Source organism: Vulpes lagopus, chromosome 1 (genome assembly GCF_018345385.1).
Source record: "Vulpes lagopus strain Blue_001 chromosome 1, ASM1834538v1, whole genome shotgun sequence".
Lineage (NCBI taxonomy): Eukaryota > Metazoa > Chordata > Mammalia > Carnivora > Canidae > Vulpes > Vulpes lagopus.
In genome coordinates, this window is record NC_054824.1 from 74622227 (window position 1) to 74641947 (window position 19721).

At 36.5% G+C, this 19721-nt stretch overlaps 1 protein-coding gene across 2 annotated transcripts in view; it reads right to left on the reverse strand.

The window, feature by feature from the left end:
• Positions 1-212: 212 nt before the first annotated feature.
• The window catches only part of PAK2 (p21 (RAC1) activated kinase 2), a 90487-nt gene continuing 70978 nt past the window's right edge, over positions 213-19721 (reverse strand). For both annotated transcript variants that reach the window (XM_041726519.1, XM_041726599.1), the window contains exons 7-15: positions 19334-19466; positions 16692-16755; positions 14850-14898; positions 14235-14347; positions 12738-12855; positions 10896-10995; positions 8235-8431; positions 4528-4665; positions 213-4074 (exon numbers count right to left, since the gene is read on the reverse strand). In XM_041726519.1, the coding sequence (XP_041582453.1) occupies positions 3988-4074; positions 4528-4665; positions 8235-8431; positions 10896-10995; positions 12738-12855; positions 14235-14347; positions 14850-14898; positions 16692-16755; positions 19334-19466 (999 nt within the window). In that variant the 3' untranslated portion in view covers positions 213-3987. The remainder of the gene's footprint in view (positions 4075-4527; positions 4666-8234; positions 8432-10895; positions 10996-12737; positions 12856-14234; positions 14348-14849; positions 14899-16691; positions 16756-19333; positions 19467-19721) is intronic.

Genomic DNA, 19721 nt, shown 5'->3' on the forward strand with positions numbered 1-19721 from the left:
CTGACCTAAAAGAGGGAAGGCTCATGCTTACTAGTCATACATTTCTGGAAACTTCTAATTTGGAGCTCTGTAATACATTCAAAATGATGCCATATTTAACAAATGTTCATCCTTAAAAATACTAGAATGCTTTTTAAGATCCTATTATATTTATTCTTTTTAAAAAAATATTCTGATCTAAAGAAAGAACTGAAGTTTAGGAAAAGGAAAAATGAACATTAAAAAAAGTTTATTTCTAGCCCTGAAAGAACAAAATTATTGAACAAAGTCATCAAATACAGCAGTTAATGTCAATGTAACAATTAAATAATTGAATGGGATTAAATTAAAAGTCAATATAAAATTTGAAGACAAAACAGAAAAGACAAACTACTTTCACTTAATTCCATTTCTATCTATCAAAATAAGGGGGACAAAAAGGTAACACATTCCTACCAAAGATGTCCAATTCCAAATATAATTCTTTGCTTTTCTTAATACAGAATGAAAATTTGACAGAATTATACATTTCTTTCTCCCTTTCATTTGGCAACATTCTAGAATGTGAGTGAAAAGGACTTCAGCTCTTTCAAGGCCCGGCCAGTGATTGATTCCCCCTTGTAATTCCCACAATACCTACCACAGTGTCTTTGCCAAAGTGGTCAATAAATGTGCTGAGTGATTAGAAAAATGTATGTGTATTTTTTCCCCTTTTTTATACACACACTGTGGAAAAACGATTTTAATTGTTTTCCTCATCTACTGTGGAAGCAATGGAAATAAGGAAGACAATCTTCATTTTATGTAACTACGAAATTCTACTATACAAAACCCAAAAGGAGTATGAATCTGGATTTTTAGCTATAATTCTACAATGATTTTCTTGACATTTCACTAGATATGGATCTCATTATATTTATAATTTTTAGATTAAAACACTGATGCAAATTTTTTAAGCACCCATTTTTTTCTAACTATACCTACAGCCCAATTAGATTTAAAATTGTTCTGGCTAGAATACAGTATATATAAACAGACATGTATTTATGTGAACCCTATAAAGAAATACTCATAGGTAGTTTTAAATTGCTTATTAAAGGCACAGGTTCATTTAGGACTGGTGGTATCTAGATACACTTTAAGCAGCTTAATATTTATGTGTGGAAGGGAAGAGAATTTTACTATGTGCCAGGCACTCAACACATGAAGACAGAGTTGTGTTAGCTTTTGTTTCTTACACTATCACAACTACTCACTTATTTACTATTCTCAGGTAGGACAAAATACTCAATAATTTCATGGTTTCCCAGTTTTAACTGTCCGTAAAAGCAGCAAAAGGAACAAGAGGAAAAGGAAACTTTAAGACCACCAGAGAGTCTGAAATATAATAAATAAGTACTACAGTAATATTATTCTAATAACACAAGAGGACTAAGGTAACTTTTAGATTTAAATGGAAATTTTCATTCTAAAGTGATGACAAAAAGGGTGAATACAAAAGGTAGTTATTAAAAAACATGAATCTTGATTCAGATATACTTTTTCTTTCAACAAGATCTGAACATTTTAATTTAAAATTAACTAATAAATCACAATTCCATATTGCTTTTAGGATTTTGTTTAAAAATGACACATTTCAGAATTAACCAAAGTATACTTCTATTACAAGTTAGTTTATCCAAGTAAGTAAAGAATAAACCACAGTGTAGCTCCCTTAACCTAGGAGTCAGGTTTTAATGACAAAGTCCGTTGCCAGCAATGGACATGCAGGTAACTCTCAAAGAAGTTTTAAATACAAATCCCAAACTGCTTCTATAAACTGAAAAGACCTTTGTTGAGTCACAGGCATAAAAGTGGGGCATTGGCACTGTATTCAGTGAATATGGTCTTTATGACATATGTATGGAAGGGCCTTCTAGAGTGGTCATGATGATCACAGTCTTAACATCTAGTTGTTTACTATTTCATTGGTAGCATCTTCTTTATCATAATCCATCCAAACTATTTACACAGAATGTTCAAATCTGAAACTCAAGATGCACTGTAGATTTTCATCAGAAATAAACCAGCTTGTTTCTGTAATTTAGTAATACCTGTAGGTGGTTAATATAATCCAGAGAAAAATGAAATCAAGAATAGAACTGGAAACAGAGATCATTAAGTGCTCTAGATACAAGTTTCACTAATTATTTTTCTCAGTTTTGTGAAAACCTTCTTGCACTATCAATTAAAAACATGAAAATGATAGGAAAACTCTATTAGTTCCTCTAAACTAGTCCAATATATCAAAATTATTTTTATTCATGATCTGTACTACTGTAGGATGGCCAGTAGGTATGAAGTTAAATAGGAGTGGTGGTGGGAAACAAAATCCCTGAACCAAATCAATTTTTTTTCTTTTATGTGGCTTGTGGCATGTCAGAAGGGATGACACTGCTTCCACAAGCAAAATAATAAAAAATAAGGAGAGACAAGAGAACAGAGGGGTGGGTCGGAGAAGAGAGGGCACTCTCATATTTAATGCTACAGGTCACAGACCTTATTCAAATTTTTAAAATAAAAAAAAAAGTATTCCTATCAATAAGCACATTTCATTTTTCTTCTCCAGTATTTTTTTTTACACGATTCCTTATTTTTGGGGAAAAAAAAAAAAAAACCCACAAAAAAACAAAACAATCAAACAAAAAAAACTAATGTAACTCAACATCTCAAATCATGAATTTACCAAGTACTTTGTCACTTAAGTTTCAGAGAGTAAAATATTGGTAATGGGTTGGAAACAATGTTTATAACAAATCTCTACAGTTTACTGGTCAGAAGCTGCATCTCTATGTAACCGTCATTTCTCTTTCAAGAAAATAATCTAATTATTTAAGAGCTCACCAAAGTTCTAGTCTCTCACTTTGTTTCTGCTAGCTCCAAGTATTTTTCTCCTTTAAATGAAAAAAAAAAATTAACTTCTAAATTCTGAAAATTCAATGGTTATTATATTATTTACCAAAGGGGGAGGGGTAGAGTAAGGTGAGGGAGGGTTAATTAAAAAACAAACTAAGTAAAATTACAACATATACAGAAACTTATTTCCAAAATGAAGGTAAAAGAAGGAGGGGCAAAGTAGCAGTACCAACCAGTCAAAAAGCCCAAGTTGGAACAAGAAAGAACAAATCACTTTGGTTCCTGAAGCCCAATCTGAAGAGGATAGAGTCAGAAAAGAAACAAAATTGTAAGGATGTATAACCAAGGGATTCTTTTTCTGTCTCAATGATTTAGTTATAAATATAGATTATTAGTCTCTCTATACATGTAATAAATGCCAAACAACTCACTACCGTGAAATTTCTAAAATTGACTCTTTCACATTTGTTAAAAAAGGTAAAAATCACATATTTTTCTTCCCTTCCTTCAGTTCAAATTATGAACTGAAATACTACATGTAATAATAGCTGGTCCTAACTTCTATACAAAGCTGAGTTTGAGCTCCTCTGCCAATATAAGGAGCTACAAAATTTTTATTACATTTGCCTTGATTAGGCTCAAGAATCTTTCACTTAGCAACTCAAAAGGAGCAAGGCAAGGAAAAAGAAGGCTATGAAGAGAGAAAAGACGACCAGCAGATGAAACAATCTGAAAAACTCGAATCTGCCATTCAAGTATTGAAAATACTCTCCAAAAGGGACAATGAATGGGATTTATTACGATGAAGTCAGCAAAATAAAATGCAAATCTCAAGCATGATAAATGGCCCTGATGGGCTGGCTATCTGCTGAAAGAAGTAAGGCTATTGATTCAGTCCACAATTCCTTTTGGACCCTATAAAGAAGGGAGTCAATAGAGAGTTGTCATTCTGTTTTGCAATTTTCTCTTGGTTGTCTTCAGGAAGTAGTAGTTTGCTTTTCCCTCCATGTTATGCAGACCATTTCTTTAAACCCCAAAAGAGTAATAATTTTCATATATTAAAAGATTTCTTTTAGAAAATGGAAGAAAGAATATGAAGCCATGGCAATGATGCTAACGGTTACTCTTCATTGCTTCTTTAGCTGCCATGATCAGTGGTGTCAAGCTGGACAAAGGTTTGGCCAGTTTCAGGAAGGGATGCTGCCAGAGAGAGGGGAAAATATGTATCAATGTCACCAGTTCAGAAGCTAAATACTTCCTTTCAATTAAGTCCCAAAGACCATTTTATGGATTATAATTTAACAAATACATATCTCAGTATGTGTGTAAAATCAACATAATTAATATATCACTTTTATAGTTGAAAGCAGTCCTTTTAGTTCATCTAAGAATATTATAAAATCTCACCAAGATTGCAGACATACCCACGCCAGCAAATGAACTTGTCTGAGAACCGACAATACGCATAAGCCTCATATACTTGATTTTAGTATTATAGTTACTTTACTCCCAGCAGATAAAATCCTAAACTCTAGCAACTGCGATGCTGCTAGTGATAAATGAAGAGTGAAATGTTATTAACCCAATGTAAACTTTTTGTTGGTTACTCAAAGAATCAACTTTATCCAAAAATAGTACTATTTCTAAATTCACCTGTAATAATTCTTTGGCCGAACCCCTTTTCTCCACATCCATCTCCAAACAACGGTTTAAGAAATCCCGAAATATTGGGGAAAGCTTCTCTGGATTCTGAAGTTCTGGAGTTCCATTAGTTGCTATCAGGTACAAGGCCTAAAAACAGAAGAATATCTTTGTCATACTTAAGGTAGCACAACAAAATGAGACAGCACTTTATAAACTTTTTTTTTTTTTAGAATTTTATTTTATTTATGATAGTCACAGAGAGAGAGAGAGAGAGGCAGAGGGAGGAGAAGCAGGCTCCATGCACTGGGAGCCAGACATGGGATTCGATCCTGGGTCTCCAGGATCGCGCCCTGGGCCAAAGGAAGGTGCCAAACCGCTGCGCCACCCAGGGATCCCAGCACTTTATAAACTTTATGGATCTTTCACTTCTTTTTTTTTTTTAAGATTTTTTTTTAAAAAAGTAATCTCTACATTCAACATGGCGCTAGAACTCACATCCCTAAGATCAAGAGTTGCATACTCCACTGCCTGAGCCAGCCAGGTGCCCCTGGATCTTTTACTTCTTTAAAGACAATCACCAGAAAAAATAAATTGAGGTTTAGTATTATTTCTGCCAATTTGTATCAGATATTTTCCCTTTACTTTTAGATGTTAAATTCCCCTAATTTCTTTTTCCGATATTAGCCTCACCTTTCAGGGAGGGCTTATAAATATAATACATATATAAGGGTATAAAGAAAAATAAGCACAATCCCACTATTGACCTATAGAATCCATTTACCTTTCTCAAGTTTTCCCAAGTCACATCAGATTTCAAAACAATGGGATTTGTTGGAAACTTATTTCACGCAGCCCGGGTGGCTCAGCGGTTTAGCACCACCTTCAGCCCAGGGCCTGATCCTGGAGACCCTGGATCGAGTCCCACATCAGGCTCCCTGCATGGGGCCTGCTTCTCCCTCTGTCTGTGTCTCTGCCTCTCTCTCTGTCTGTCTGTCTCTCATGAACAAATAAATAAATAAAATCTTAAAAAAAAAAAAACGAAACTTTTATTTCCCCCCAAGTTTTTGTTTACATTCTAGTTAGTTAACATATACTGTACTATTGGTTTCAGGAGTAGGATTTTGTGATTCAGAACCCCCTCCCCCTGGCCTTTTTGTAAACTAACTGTATCTATACAGCTATAGATGAAACAGGCAGCATGAGGATTTTCAGGCCAGTGAAAACACTGTCATAATGGACATGTTATTCATTATACATTTGACTAAACCCATAGAATCGTACAATACCAGAGAGAACCCTAATGTAAACCACAGACTCAGTGATAATGATGTACCAATCCAGGTTTTTTTTTTTTTTTTTAAAGATTTTATTTTATTTATTCATGAGAGGCACGGAGAGAGAGAGAGGCAGAGACACAGGCAGAGGGAGAAGCAGGCTCCATTTAGAGAGCCTGATGTGGAACTCGATCCCGAGTCTCCAGGATATGCCCTGGGCTGAAGGCAGCGCTAAACCGCTGAGCCACCCGGGCTGTCCCAGGTTCTTGAGCTGTAAGAAATGTACCCTCTGGTGAGGGAGGTTGATAATGGGGGAGGCTTCTTAACATTAATATGGTACACTTGCTACAAGGATGAGCCACTACTGATACACTTTTAATTAATTTTTTTTTTGTTTCAAGCTTATATTTAAATTCTATTTAATTAACATATCAATGTACTTCATGATATGGCTTCAGGGACAGAATTTAGTGATTCATCACCTACATACTATCCCGTGCTCATCCTTAATATCCATCACTCATTTAATCCATCCCCACACCCAAATGACTCCCCGCCAGCAACCCTCAGTTTCTTCTCTATCGTTCAGGGTCTCTGATACTCTTTTCTTTTCTTTTTCTTTTCTTTTCTTTCCTTTTCTTTTCTTTTTTCTTGCTTTTTCTTTCTTTTCTCTTCTTTCTCTTCTTTTCTTTTCTTTTTCTCTTTCTTGCTCTCTCTTTCTCTTTCTTTACTTCTTTTTCTTTCTTTCCTTTTCTTTCTCTCTTTTCTTTCTTTGTCTCTCTCTCTCTCTCTCTCTCTCTTTTTTTAAATAGATTTTATTTATTTATTCATGAGAGACACACAGAGAGAGAGGCAGAGACACAGGCAGAGGGAGAAGCAGGCTTCATGCAGAGAGCCCGACGTGGGGCTCGATCCCGGGACCCCAGGACCATGCCCTGGGCTGAAGGCAGGCACTAAACCACTGAGCCATCCAGGGATTCCCTCCTTTTTCTTTTTAAAAAGACTTTATTTATTTATTCATGAAAGACACTGAGAGAGAGGCAGAGACCTATGCAGAAGGAGAAGCAGGCTCCCTCTGGGGAGCCTATAGGGGACTCAATCCCGGAACCCCAGGATCACGCCCTGAGCCAAAGGCAGACGCTCAACTGCTGAGTCACACAGGCGTCCCTTCACATTCTCTATCAGTTATTATTATCCATCTTTTTTATTACAGTCATTCTTGAAGGTATGAAGTAGTAGCTCATTGGGGTTTTGATTTGCATTTCTTTAATAACTAATGATCCTGAGTCATATAGTAATTTAAAAGTAGACACAGGGGACACCTGGGTAGCTCAGCGGTTGAGCATCTGCCATCAGTTCAGGGCGTGATCCTAGGATCCTGGATCGAGTCCCACATCAGGCTCCCCGCAGGGAGCCTGCTTCTCCCTCTGCCTATGTTTCTGCCTTTCTCTCTGTATCTCTCATGAATAAATAAATCTTAAAAAATAAATAAATAAAATAAAAGTAGACATAGAAGGGAAAAAGCAAGCAAGCAAGCAAGCAAGCAAGCAAGCAAGCAAGCAAAAGACAGACAGGGGACACCTGGGTGGCTCAGTTAGTTAGGCATCTGCGTTCGGCTCAAGTCATGATCCCAGGGTTTGGGATTGAGCCTTGCATTGGGGCTTCTCCCTCTAGCTCTCCCCTCCCCTACTCGTGCTCTCTCTCTCTTAAAAATATCTTAAGAAAAAAAAAAGACAAAGAAAAAGAAAAGAACAAACTCCTAATCTCTCTACCTCCATTGCTGAAATATCTAATTTTGTAGTCTACTAACCCCATCTGTAACTCAGGGCCCTCACTCTTTTGTTTGAATGTGAGCTTTAACATTGCCTTCTACACAGCTTTCTCATAGATGTGATCTTCTTTTCCTCTTCTGTATACCTGACAGTATAGAGGCCAAGGTTCAAAGCTGACAATCTGAAGAATACACTTAGAGATTCTTTGTAGAAAAGTGAGCAAATTCTTGCTTAAGTGTAAAATTTAAAACCATACAGCTTACTAAGATTCTACAAACTTTTTACCTAACACATTCAACTCAATAACCCAGAAGCAAATAATTTTTAGATGTAGAGACCAGGTTATATCAACTTTGTATCCTAAATTTTTGCCCAGTGTCTGGCATAATCAGATTCTAAATAAATGTTCTGGGGCAGCCCTGGTGGCCCAGCGGTTTACCGCCGCCTCCAGCCCGGGGTGTGATCCTGGAGGTCCGGGACTGAGTCCCACGTCAGGCTCCCTGCATGGAGCCTGCTTCTCCCTCTGCCTGTGTCTCTGCCTCTCTCTCTCTCTGTGTCTGTCATGAATAAATACATAAAATCTTTAAAAAAAAAATAAGATAAATCAATAAATGTTCTAAAGAAATGAATTTTTCCAAAAATAAGGCTGGTGGTGTTTAATTGGTCTTACCCTCAAGGGATTTTCATTGAGGTATGGCGGCTCTCCTTCTATCATCTCAATAGCCATGATACCCAGAGACCATATGTCCACTTTAGGGCCATAAGCTTTCCGTGTAACCACCTCTGGTGCCATCCAGTATGGCGTTCCAACCATGGTACTTCTCTTGCTCTGCTCAGGGGTGATCTGGGCACAGAACCCAAAGTCAGCTATAAAACAAAACAAAATAAAACATATCCAGGGTCAATGGTATTCATGGACAGTTTCATTTAAGAATTAATTACATTTGACTACTCAGCCTCTTCTTTTTTAAGATTGTATTTAAAAAGTAAAGTAAGGGGATCCCTGGGTGGCGCAGTGGTTTGGCGCCTGCCTTTGGCCCAGGGCACGATCCTGGAGACCCGGGATCGAATCCCAAGTCGGGCTCCCGGTGCATGGAGCCTGCTTCTCTCTCTGCCTGTGTCTCTGCCTCTCTCTCTCTCTCTCTCTCTCTCTCTCTGTGTGACTATCATAAATAAATAAAAATTAAAAAAAAAAAAAGTAAAAATAGGGGCACCTGGCTATTGAAGATTCCACAGAACATGTGACTCTTGATCTCGGGGGTGTGAGTTCAACCCTCACAGCAGGCTTAGAGCTTACATTTAAAAAAAAAAAAAAAGAAAAAAAAAGTAAACCAGAATGGGTTCACAAATATTTTGATGATGTTACCTACTCTGACTTGTTTACTTTTTTTTCCCACAAGCAAAGGACAAATTATGAGAAGGTCTTTTATTCTAAACAATTATCCTAAAAATTTTAATAAAGTTGAAAAGATCTAGAAGAGAAAGTTACCAAAAGGTGAACACCAAAACTAATTTTTGTAAGATAGGGAAAAAGGCCAGGAAGTGGGAACTATTTTTGAAGAAAATAAACAAAAGCTAGAATTACTAAGTATCTGACTTCTTAGAAAAAGAACAGCTTTAACTGCAACTGTAACTAACAAGGTCCTCCCCAACATTACTCTACTCCAACCACCTACCTCATTTTATAACAGGAGCAGAAAGCCTATGTTAGCACTCATTATTAACCTAGTGGAAATGCTGGGATGAAAATCTTGAATTTTTTCCTCCCTTCTACAGACCCATTCTATTTCAAATGTAACCACTGTTAACATTTAGGTTTTTAAGCTCTGAACTTTTCTTTGTAAATTTATATAGGTACAAATATTACCTGTGAACTGCATGGTTTATTTAACCTAGTTAGGATACTTTGTAAACTGTTTTTTTTTTTCCTTAAAGTAAACTCTACTCCCAACGTGGGGTTTGAACTCACCACTGAGATCAAGAGTCACATGCTCAACCAACTGAGCCAGCCAGGTGCTCTAGTAAATTGTCTCTTAATTTTTAGAGATTTTTCCACCTTTGTACATTGATCTACCTCATTACTATAACTACACAATATTACAAAATAACAAAATTATAGTTTACCATTCCCATACTGCTAGATATTTAAAGTACTTTTTGTTGTTTACAATATTGCAGAGAACAACTTTATATTTATTATTGTGCATGTGTTAATTCTACCCCAGAGAATACTAAAAGAACAACTGTTTAGTCAAATCATAATATTTATGGCTAAAATGAGTACTTGTAACAAACCAGGTACTGTTTCAAGTATCTTGTAGGAAGTAAGATAACTAACCCTCACGATGACTCCAACAGGTACATTTATTAGTATTGCTCTCATTTTACAAATTGGGAAACCAAGGCACACACATTGTTAGATAACTTACCCGAGACCATTCATCTAGTATGTGCAAGAGCAAGGATAAAATATTATCCAAAGAAGTCTAATTCAGCTTACATGTATATCTACCAAAAAGTACGAGAATGTCCATTTCTATTTTGCCTGATTAAGATCAGTGATCCTGTTTTTCTGACCATCCAGTAGAGCCCCTTCCTGTGGTTGAATAATCCCTGAAGCAAAGATCTTAAAAAAGATACTGAAAAAGGAGCCGAACACTTTAGCCAAACAGAAGGAAAAAATTTTGGTCTCTTGTTCCAAGACATGCCTTGAATTTTGCATCGTTGAAGGACTCTCAACAGAAGTTCTTGACTCCCCTAGGGGCCTGGTTTAAACTGACAGATTAGAGCCAGCAGAGGAAAAGAAGTCTAGGACTTCGCCCTCCATGACTCTATCATGTCTGATACAGAAGATAATTAGGAAAAGAGGTTTTGTTCCTTGTCATCTCTTGGTCAGGGCCGTGGAGCCCTCCCCCAATGAGGCCATGCTCTACCAAACCCAAAGAAAGCTGAACAGATCTACCGTAACAGCACAGACAAATTCAAGTTTATCTCTGGAAGAGAGCACCAACATTATGACAGTCCCAGGCACTGTTCCTCAGTGCTTTTTACATTTTTAACCTTCAGAAGAGTTCTCTAAGACAGTAACTATTACTTTCCTTATCATCTACTTGAGAAAATAAACACAAAGAGATTAAGTAACTCACCACAAATTATTCAGCAAGTAGCACAGCTGATCTATTCAAACATAAAATGTCCAGTTGAAAGTCTATAATCTTTACCATTTTTCTCCCTCTCCCTCCAAATATTGTCATAAACATATTAATAGGTTTCTTTTTACTTAAACAAAAGGCAGAATTATAATAACAAATAAGTCTCATTTGTTACTCACTAAGTTTAACTGATCCTTCCATCCCCAAAAGCACGTTGTCACTTTTGATGTCTCTGTGGATCACTTGATTAGCATGTAAAAACTCCAATGCCTGTAAACACTAAACAAGAAAAACACCTATCAATGAAACAGTCCCTGAGAAGTCTAAGGGAAGTTCACATATAGTACTTTTGGCCTGGTAATGCTTCTAAAGTCTAAATTAGCCACTGAAAAGCGGTAAGATCCTGGGAGGTTAGTTCCATCCAGCTGTTCACGGATGTGATGTTAAGATGTTTTCTTCATTTCTTTTACAGTGGATTTTACATAAAGCTTACATCCACAATCTAGACACCACTGATAAAAGAGTAACTTTCCTCTTAGGCCATGTTTCAGAAAGCACAGAGTCAGAAGTGAGGAAAAACAATCCCCCTTCCTTAAACACAAGAACAAGATTAGAGTCTTAAGATCTGCTTGCCCCATGTTTTTTTAATATAAACTGAGTATAAATTGTAAACTTAGAAAAAAATCTGTATTTTTATTTATTTTTTAAAGATTTTATTTATTTATTCATGAGAGACACAGAGAGAGGCAGAGACATGGGCAGAGGGAGAAGCAGGCTCCTCAGAGGGAGCCTGATCTGGGACTCGATCCTCCAACTGGGATCACACCCTGAGCCAAAGGCAGATGCTCAACCACTGAGCCACCCAGGTGTCCCTGTATTTTTTTTTACTTCTTAATCCCCAGTAGAAGAGAACAACAAAATTAAGGCTGTACATTATGAATAACAACTAAAAATTTCATTTAAAATATTCTACTATTGGGTGCCTGGGTGGTTCAGCAGTTGAGCGTCTGTCTTTGGCTCAGGGCATGATCCTGGACTTCCAGGATCAAGTCCTACATTGGGCTCCTTGCGTGAAGGGAGCCTGCTTCTCCCTCTGCCTGTCTCTGCCTCTCTCTCTCTCTCATGAATAAATAAATAAAATCTTTAAAAAAAATTCTACTATTCATTCAAGGAAAACAGATATACTGTGTATTACTGTACTACAATTACCAAGCATTTAGGCAGATTGTTGAGAAGAACAAATCCTTCCCAAAACACTTGTACAACAGAAACAAATTTATCACAATTTGAGAAACTTGTAAAATAATTTTTAAAAGTTATGAAAATTATGAGAAACAAATTAAGTTATAAACAAATTCTTAAGTTTTTGTCAGCTCTTAAGTGATCACTCTTTGTTAGAGATATTATTAAAATACCATATTTATAACTATTAAGGAGTTATTTCTTCCCCTCCTAAAATAGCCAAAGGAGAGCAAATTAACTTAGAATTTCATTTTTCAGTTTTAGCTTAAACTTAGGCAATTTGGCAGAATTCTGTTGGCTTAAGCAACACTATGTCTAAAAATTCATTAATGAATATCAAGAAACAACCAGTTTTGATGAGATTAATAAAGCCAGAAGCAGACTTTAATACTTAAGGTGAACAAGTGTCCGGTTTCACCTGAGACACTCCTTGTGTCCACTGTTGAGGGGCACTCCTGTTAACTCTTAAAAGTACCCTGTTGGGATGATAAATTTCAATGATCACCTCACTGAAATTTACTTCTGAGTTGGGCTCTTCAAAAATTCATGCTTTATTCAGAAATTATCTTACACATGAAGGAAACGGTTTAAATTCTCATATAGGATAAAACAGTATGGAGACAACTTGCAGAGAATATGTATAGACAAAGTATCTCATGTAGTAAAAATCACCTGTGTACCCATCCGCCCTCCCCTTTTATTTTTTTTTTCCCGCCCCCCCTTTTAATCTCCTGGTAACTACACATGGCTATAACTTATTGGAAAGGGACTCAACTGACCTCTCTGCATACAGCAGCAATCTGTGCTTCATCCATGCAGGTTTCTGTTACAACATCAGTAAGTGATCCCCCGGCAAGGTACTCCATTACTACAAACAATTCGTCTCCCATCAGGTAACTAAAAACACATTAAAAACACAAAAAATACACTCACATTTTTACTCTCACCTACCCTCTGTGCTGAAGAATTCAAATGTCAGACACTCTAATCAGACACTAGAAAGCTGGCAGCTGTGATGGCCAGGAAGAAAACTGGCAAGCTGCAGTCCAACTGTGCAGAAAAGTAACTGAGGGTCATTAGGATTTTCCTGAGTGATTTCAAAGTTGGCCCACAATGGTAACTTGATTGTTTCAATTAAAATAATACTATCAGGTAGGAATCATTTGTCCTGTCTTACAGATCAAGTGATTGAGGCTGGGGGTGACTCATCCAGGTTCACCTAGCTAGTAAGTGACAGAACCAGAATCAGAAGTCAAGTGTAACTGATCCCAAAACTTTGGCTTATTTTACCCATCATGTGATACTAACTTGACATAGTATTTTCAAAAGTAGGGGAATATACCTGGAAAGCTGATTTTTATGAACATGGCCCCCATTACTAGGGCTAAAATCTAAAAATGTATTATCTTTTCCCCATTCTAAACACATTAAATGTAGAAATAAGAAAGTCACCTATAATCTCTATCTCCAATATAATCACTATTTTTTCTATTCTTCATTTGCATATAATTGCTTAAAAATCCCCACATAATAGTACAATATATAATTTTCCATTCTGTTCTTTATTTTTATTAAACATCAATTTCTAAATTAAATGAGGTTTGACATATACACTATTTGCCCATGAAAGACAGCATTTGAAATAAAAACTGATCTAAAAGTTTAAAAACCATGTGGCCAGGCACTGCTGCCAGTCAACACATGAATCACAGCTTGTTTCCTTAATGTTTCTGTTATTAATCATTTATAATTAATATAAGCATCAGCAGCAATGTCCTTCATTTAACTGCTTTCCCTCACTTGGCAGGTTATATGCAGAAAAAGGCCTGCTAAACTACAATGTGTTATTTTTTTGGGTGTGTGTGTGTGTGTAAAGATTTATTTGAGAGAGCACACACTAGGGCAGGGGGGTGGGGGGAGAGTGAGTGGGCGAGGCAAGGAGGGAGGAGCAGAAGGAGAGGGAGGAGGAGAGAATACCAAGCAGACACCTGTACTGAGAATGGAGCCCAAGGCTGGGCTTCACTTGGGCTTGATTCCATGACCCTGAGATCATGACCTCAACCGAAACCAAGAAAGAGTAGGGCCTTTAAACTGATTGGACCACTCAGCTGCCCCTGCAATGTGCTATTTTTATTTTTACCTCTCCTCCTTCAAGCTTACTTTTCAACACTGACATCCTACTCTAGCCTAACTCAAGTGCTTGAGGTAGCCCACAAAACCATGAGACTTAAAATTTCCACATTTTTGCCCACTGTTTAAGAAATATTCACATTTACCTGTCCAAGAAGTTAACTATGTTGGGATTCTTTAATTCTTTCATCACCAGAATCTCATTAATGATTAATTCCTTCTTTGGCTGTTTCTGTAAATTAATCTGTTTGATAGCAACCTATGATGGAAACAGAAAAAAAAAAATCAGAACAAGTTTCCTAATTCTCTTAGAAAATTACAAACACCAATCAGGTAATAATTTAATTTATTGTGTATCTATTGTATTATATAATGAGACTGTAACTTACTCACAGGTAGTATTCTTATTTCTACACTGCCTATGCACAATGCTTTGTAATAATACATGAAGCCTAATTACTTTTAGATTTCGCCTGAAGCTGATCAACCGACCCAAGGTCATCCCAATGCCAGGAAATAATCCTCTTTGTATTCCAAGCTGAGAAAATAATTTTTTAAATATATGCTTATTTATGAAACTCAATGCATAATTCCTTCTTTTCTTCTCATTAAGAAAGGTATTATAAAATACATAGAGTATTTCAACAAATTCAACTGAAAAAAAAAAAAGATTCCTATTGATTATTCACAGGTTTACCTAGTTTCCTCCTATACTAAAAGCTAATGAATGGTAACACCCAGAAGTATGAAAAAGTAGCTACCTCCTGTCCCAATGCCACATCAGTAGCAGTGAAAACTGTACCAGAAGCCCTAGGGGAAAAAAGACATAACCAGATTTAAGGTTTCTAAATCACTATCATTTATATATCTGAAAACTTTATACCTAGAACAACTGGAAAATAATTAAAGAACATGTAAGACTTAAAGAAAAAGGCAATCCTTGTGGCCAAAGTTTATGTTAGAAATTTGTCATAAATATCATACCTACAGAACTGTAGAAAAAAGATAAAGGGAAGAAAAATGTTATACTCCTGGATCCATTTCCCTGCTTAAGAAACAAAGAGCAACAAATAAATTTGAAGTCCTTGTATGTGCTTTCCCAAGGTATCCTTACCTCTTCTCAAAAGTAACCTGTATTTGGTGTTTATTTTGCAGATGATACGTATCCTTTCCATGAATTTGTCTACACTTTAACTATTAAGGACATAGCTGCATATCACTATAAAATATATTCAACATAACTTTTAAACTTCTTATAAACAGTTTCATTTTATGTATTTTTCTGCGATTTGCTTTTTAATTATTTATTTTATTTTATTTTTTGCGATTTGTTTTTTAAATTCAACATTAGATTTGGAATAGGTCTTATGCTTGTTTACTCATAATTATTATTTGTATTATTCAATATATTATAATTTATCCATTATCATGCTCAAGAATATTGATTTTCAATTTTTGTTATTAAACCAGTGATGCAACTAAATTTAGTTTTCTTATTTTTAAAGAGAGGTAGAAGTGGGAGGAGGGGCAGAGAGAGAGGGAGATCTTTTTTTAAGGTTTTATTTATTTATTTGAGAGAGGAAGAGTGAGTGAGAGAGAGCACAATCAGGGTGAGGGGCAGGGGAAGAAGCAGACTCCCTGCTGAGCAGGGAGCCCAACATGGAGCTCGATCCTAGGACTCCGGGATCATGACCTGAGCTGAAGGCAGATACTCAACCAAGCCACTCAGCTGCCCAGAGAAAGACAATCTTTTTTTTTTTTTTTTTTTTAAAGATTTATGTATTTATTCATTCAGAGAGAGCGAAGAGAGAGGCAGAGACACAGGCAAAGGGAGAAGCAGGCTCCCTGCAGGAAGCCTGATATGGGACTCGATCCTGAGTCTTCAGGATCACACCCCGGGCTGGAGGCGGCGCTAAACCGCTGCGCCACTGGGGCTGCCCGAAAGACAATCTTTTATGTAGGCTGCATATCCAGCAAGGAGCCTGATGAGGGGCTGATCTCACAACCCTGAGATCATGACCTGAGCAGAAATCAAGAGTCAGATGCTTAAGTGACTGAGTTATCCAGGAGACCCATTAAATTTAGTTTTTAGAAAGAAATTCATAAGGAGGCGTTCAAAAAAGACTCAAGCTCTCCTTCTAAATGCAGAGAATACTTTCCAGAGATTAATAACATTAAAAATTCAAGATGTTCATTTGCTCCCAGGCAACAGAAAGAAAGTGTAGCTTAAAAATACAAATTATAAAATTAGAAGGTCAGTAGACTAAAAAATCAATACTCAATGATGTGATTAAATACATGCTCTTATTACCTATCATCTTGTAGTAAATGTTCTTATTGTCTTTTAAATATATTTGATGGGCAATTTTCCCATCTAATCTCTTAACCACCAATGGGAAATAACATTTAAGAAAGAACAAGAACTGCTCATCAGTAGCTTTTTTTTTATAGTATGTAGAAAGGCATCATGTATTTATACAGATCCAAGAATACCACTCATAGAATGCCATAACTGCTCAATGTCAACAGGCAGAAGAGACATCATACTATACTGTACACCCAGGGATTATTATATACTGTGTAGTATAGTCACAAATACTTACCCTTGCCCAATTTTTTCGTATCTTGTATATTTTTTCTTAGGGTCACCTATGCTCACAATAGTTCCTATTTTAAACAAAAAACAACAAAAAGTTGGAAGCACAGCCAAGCATTTTAAAGTTGTAAACTAATTCTATCATTATTCCTTTTATTTTATTTTTATTTTTTAAAAAGATTTTATTTATTTATTCATGACAGACACAGAGAAAGGGAGAGAGAGAGAGAGAGAGAGAGACAGACAGACAGACACACAGGCAGAGGGAGAAGCAGGCTCCATGCAGGGAGCCCGACACGGGACTTGATCCTGGGTCTCCAGGATCACACCTTGGGCCGAAGGCGGTGCTAAACCACTGGGCCACCAGGGCTGCCCTTATTTTATTGTTTTATTTTTATTATTTTTTAAAGATTTTATATATTTATTCATGAGAGAGAGAGAGAGAGAGAGAGGCAAAGACACAGGCAGAGGGAGAAGCAGAATCCATGCAGGGAGTCCGACATGAGACTCGATCCCGGAACTCCAGGATCATGCCCTGGGGCTGAAGGCTGTGCTAAACCGTTGAGCCACTGGGGCTGACCTCATTATTCCTTTTTTTTTTGTTTTAAGATTTTTATTTATTTATTCATAGAGACACAGAGAGAGAGAGAGAGAGGGAGAGAGAGAGAGAGAGGCAGAGACACAGGCAGAGGGAGAAGCAGGCTCCATGCAGGGAGCCTGACGTGGGTCTTGATTCCGGGCCTCCAGGATCACACCCCAGGCTGCAGGTGGATCTAAACCGCTGCGCCACAGGGGCTGCCCTCATTATTCCTTTTTAATAAACTCTACTGATCTTAGAACATTGGTTTTCAAAACCAATGTTAAGTTTCAAAAATCATGTATGTTTCAAACAGAACACTAATGAAACTTAATAAGAAAGTATCAGAAGAAGACATATTATTTCCATGAGGTTAGACCTCCTAACTAGTGTCTTAATTATCCTCTCACCTTTTCAAAATAAACACACTTTAAAAATGACCAACTGTAAGTGTGCCTGAGAATAAAGGGGTTCTCAGGATGTGGGATGTTTAGTCTTAATTGGGAAATTTCTGGGGAAGGATGGATTGGTCATTCTACTTTTCATACTACACTGATTTCAGTATTAATTAATGGTAAGTTAGGAAACTACTTACTATCAGAAATAATATATAAATGATATCCAAATGAATAACCCTAAATGGCCTGACTCTTCCCATATACCTTCTATCTTCCAATATATTTTTGAAATCATTTATTTCTATAAAGATTACTTTAGTATGAACTAATCAAACATCTGTTTTAGGAAAGTTCACAGTCATAACTAAGAAGCTGTTTTATAATTAGGATTTGGATATAAAACTGTAACTTAATATGTTTTTATTACCAGTAAGCCAAAACATGAGAAAACCTCACTAAGTTGTTACTTACTCAAGGTAAAAGGAGATATGATTATATCAAGGAAACTCATACAAATATTCCTTTTTTTTTTTTTTTTAATTTTTATTTATTTATGATAGTCACAGAGAGAGAGAGAGAGGGGCAGAGACATAGGCAGAGGGAGAAGCAGGCTCCATGCACCGGGAGCCTGATGTGGGATTCGATCCCGGGTCTCCAGGATCGCGCCCTGGGCCAAAGGCAAGCGCCAAACCACTGCGCCACCCAGGGATCCCTCATACAAATATTCCAATTTTATATAGGTACCCAATTTCTGGCCTACAGTCACTCTAGCTGTAATATTTTTCCTTGATCCCTCTATGTCAGTGTTCTTTACAGTTGCTGTAGATTTATAATCAGATATTAGTGCTACCCTCTCTCTGGTACCATGTGTTCGTTATTTCCAATGGTTGATTCAGGCCAATGAGAGTTGATGGATGAGAAAAGGAAAAAAACCCCACATCATATATCTATACAAGAAGGCCATATTGTTTAGTTATATGGGGACTTTTTGTATTCTCATATTGAGAAGCTATAAGTATAGTTAAATATATACCAACTTCCTTTGATAAGGTTTCTAACCATGACCCTTAGATTTGGCCCTTTGGAAGAAAGTATTGCTCCAGATGGTACTGACCACTGCAAAAACATTACTCAAGAGTTAACAATGATGAACAAGCAAATCAGAATATAATCACATAAACAAACTAAGGAAGACAAGTCAAATATAGTAACATATTAAAATAGAACTCTTTTTTTTTTTTTAATTTTTTTTTTATTTATTTATGATAGTCACAGAGAGAGAGAGAGAGAGAGAGGCAGAGACACAGGCGGAGGGAGAAGCAGGCTCCATGCACCGGGAGCCTGATGTGGGATTCGATCTCGGGTCTCCAGGATCGCGCCCTGAGCCAAAGGCAGGCGCCAAACCGCTGCGCCACCCAGGGATCCCAGAACTCTTTTTTAATATACTTGAAAACACGTATTTCTTTAATAGCTTGTTTCAAAATGATAAAATCTCATTGGTTCTAATCTAATCACAACATTAACCAGATTTTAATTGAACCTATTGTTCCTAAAAGGAAACCGGTTATTATTTATGTCTTAAGTCAAAACATAAGGTATAAATTAAAATCCATCTGAGCTAAATGTTTCAAGAGCTATTAACAATTAAGAATAATGTAAATGTAGGCAACATACTTAATTTTTCCATAATCTCTTCATCTGTCATTTTGGTCTTCTTTTTCTGTTTGTCAGAAGACTTGGCACCGCTATCAACATTAGAATCACCAACTGGTGCAGGAATAGGGTCAATTACAGACCGTGTATAAATCTGTAGAGAGATAGTTAATTATTGAGATCTGAGGAAAAATATTTTTAGACATTCTTACTGGCATACTATTCAGTTCTTTGATTTTTAACCAAAACTACTTTTCTCCAATGTACTAAAGAATGAGCATATTTTCAGACTTCTCTTATAAAAGCCTTGTAACTAAGAAAAATAAGTATGAAAAGTGTGAAACACTTTTAACACATGATATATAGATTTTAAAAGTCTGTCTAGCAAAATAGCAGATCTGTGAATGAA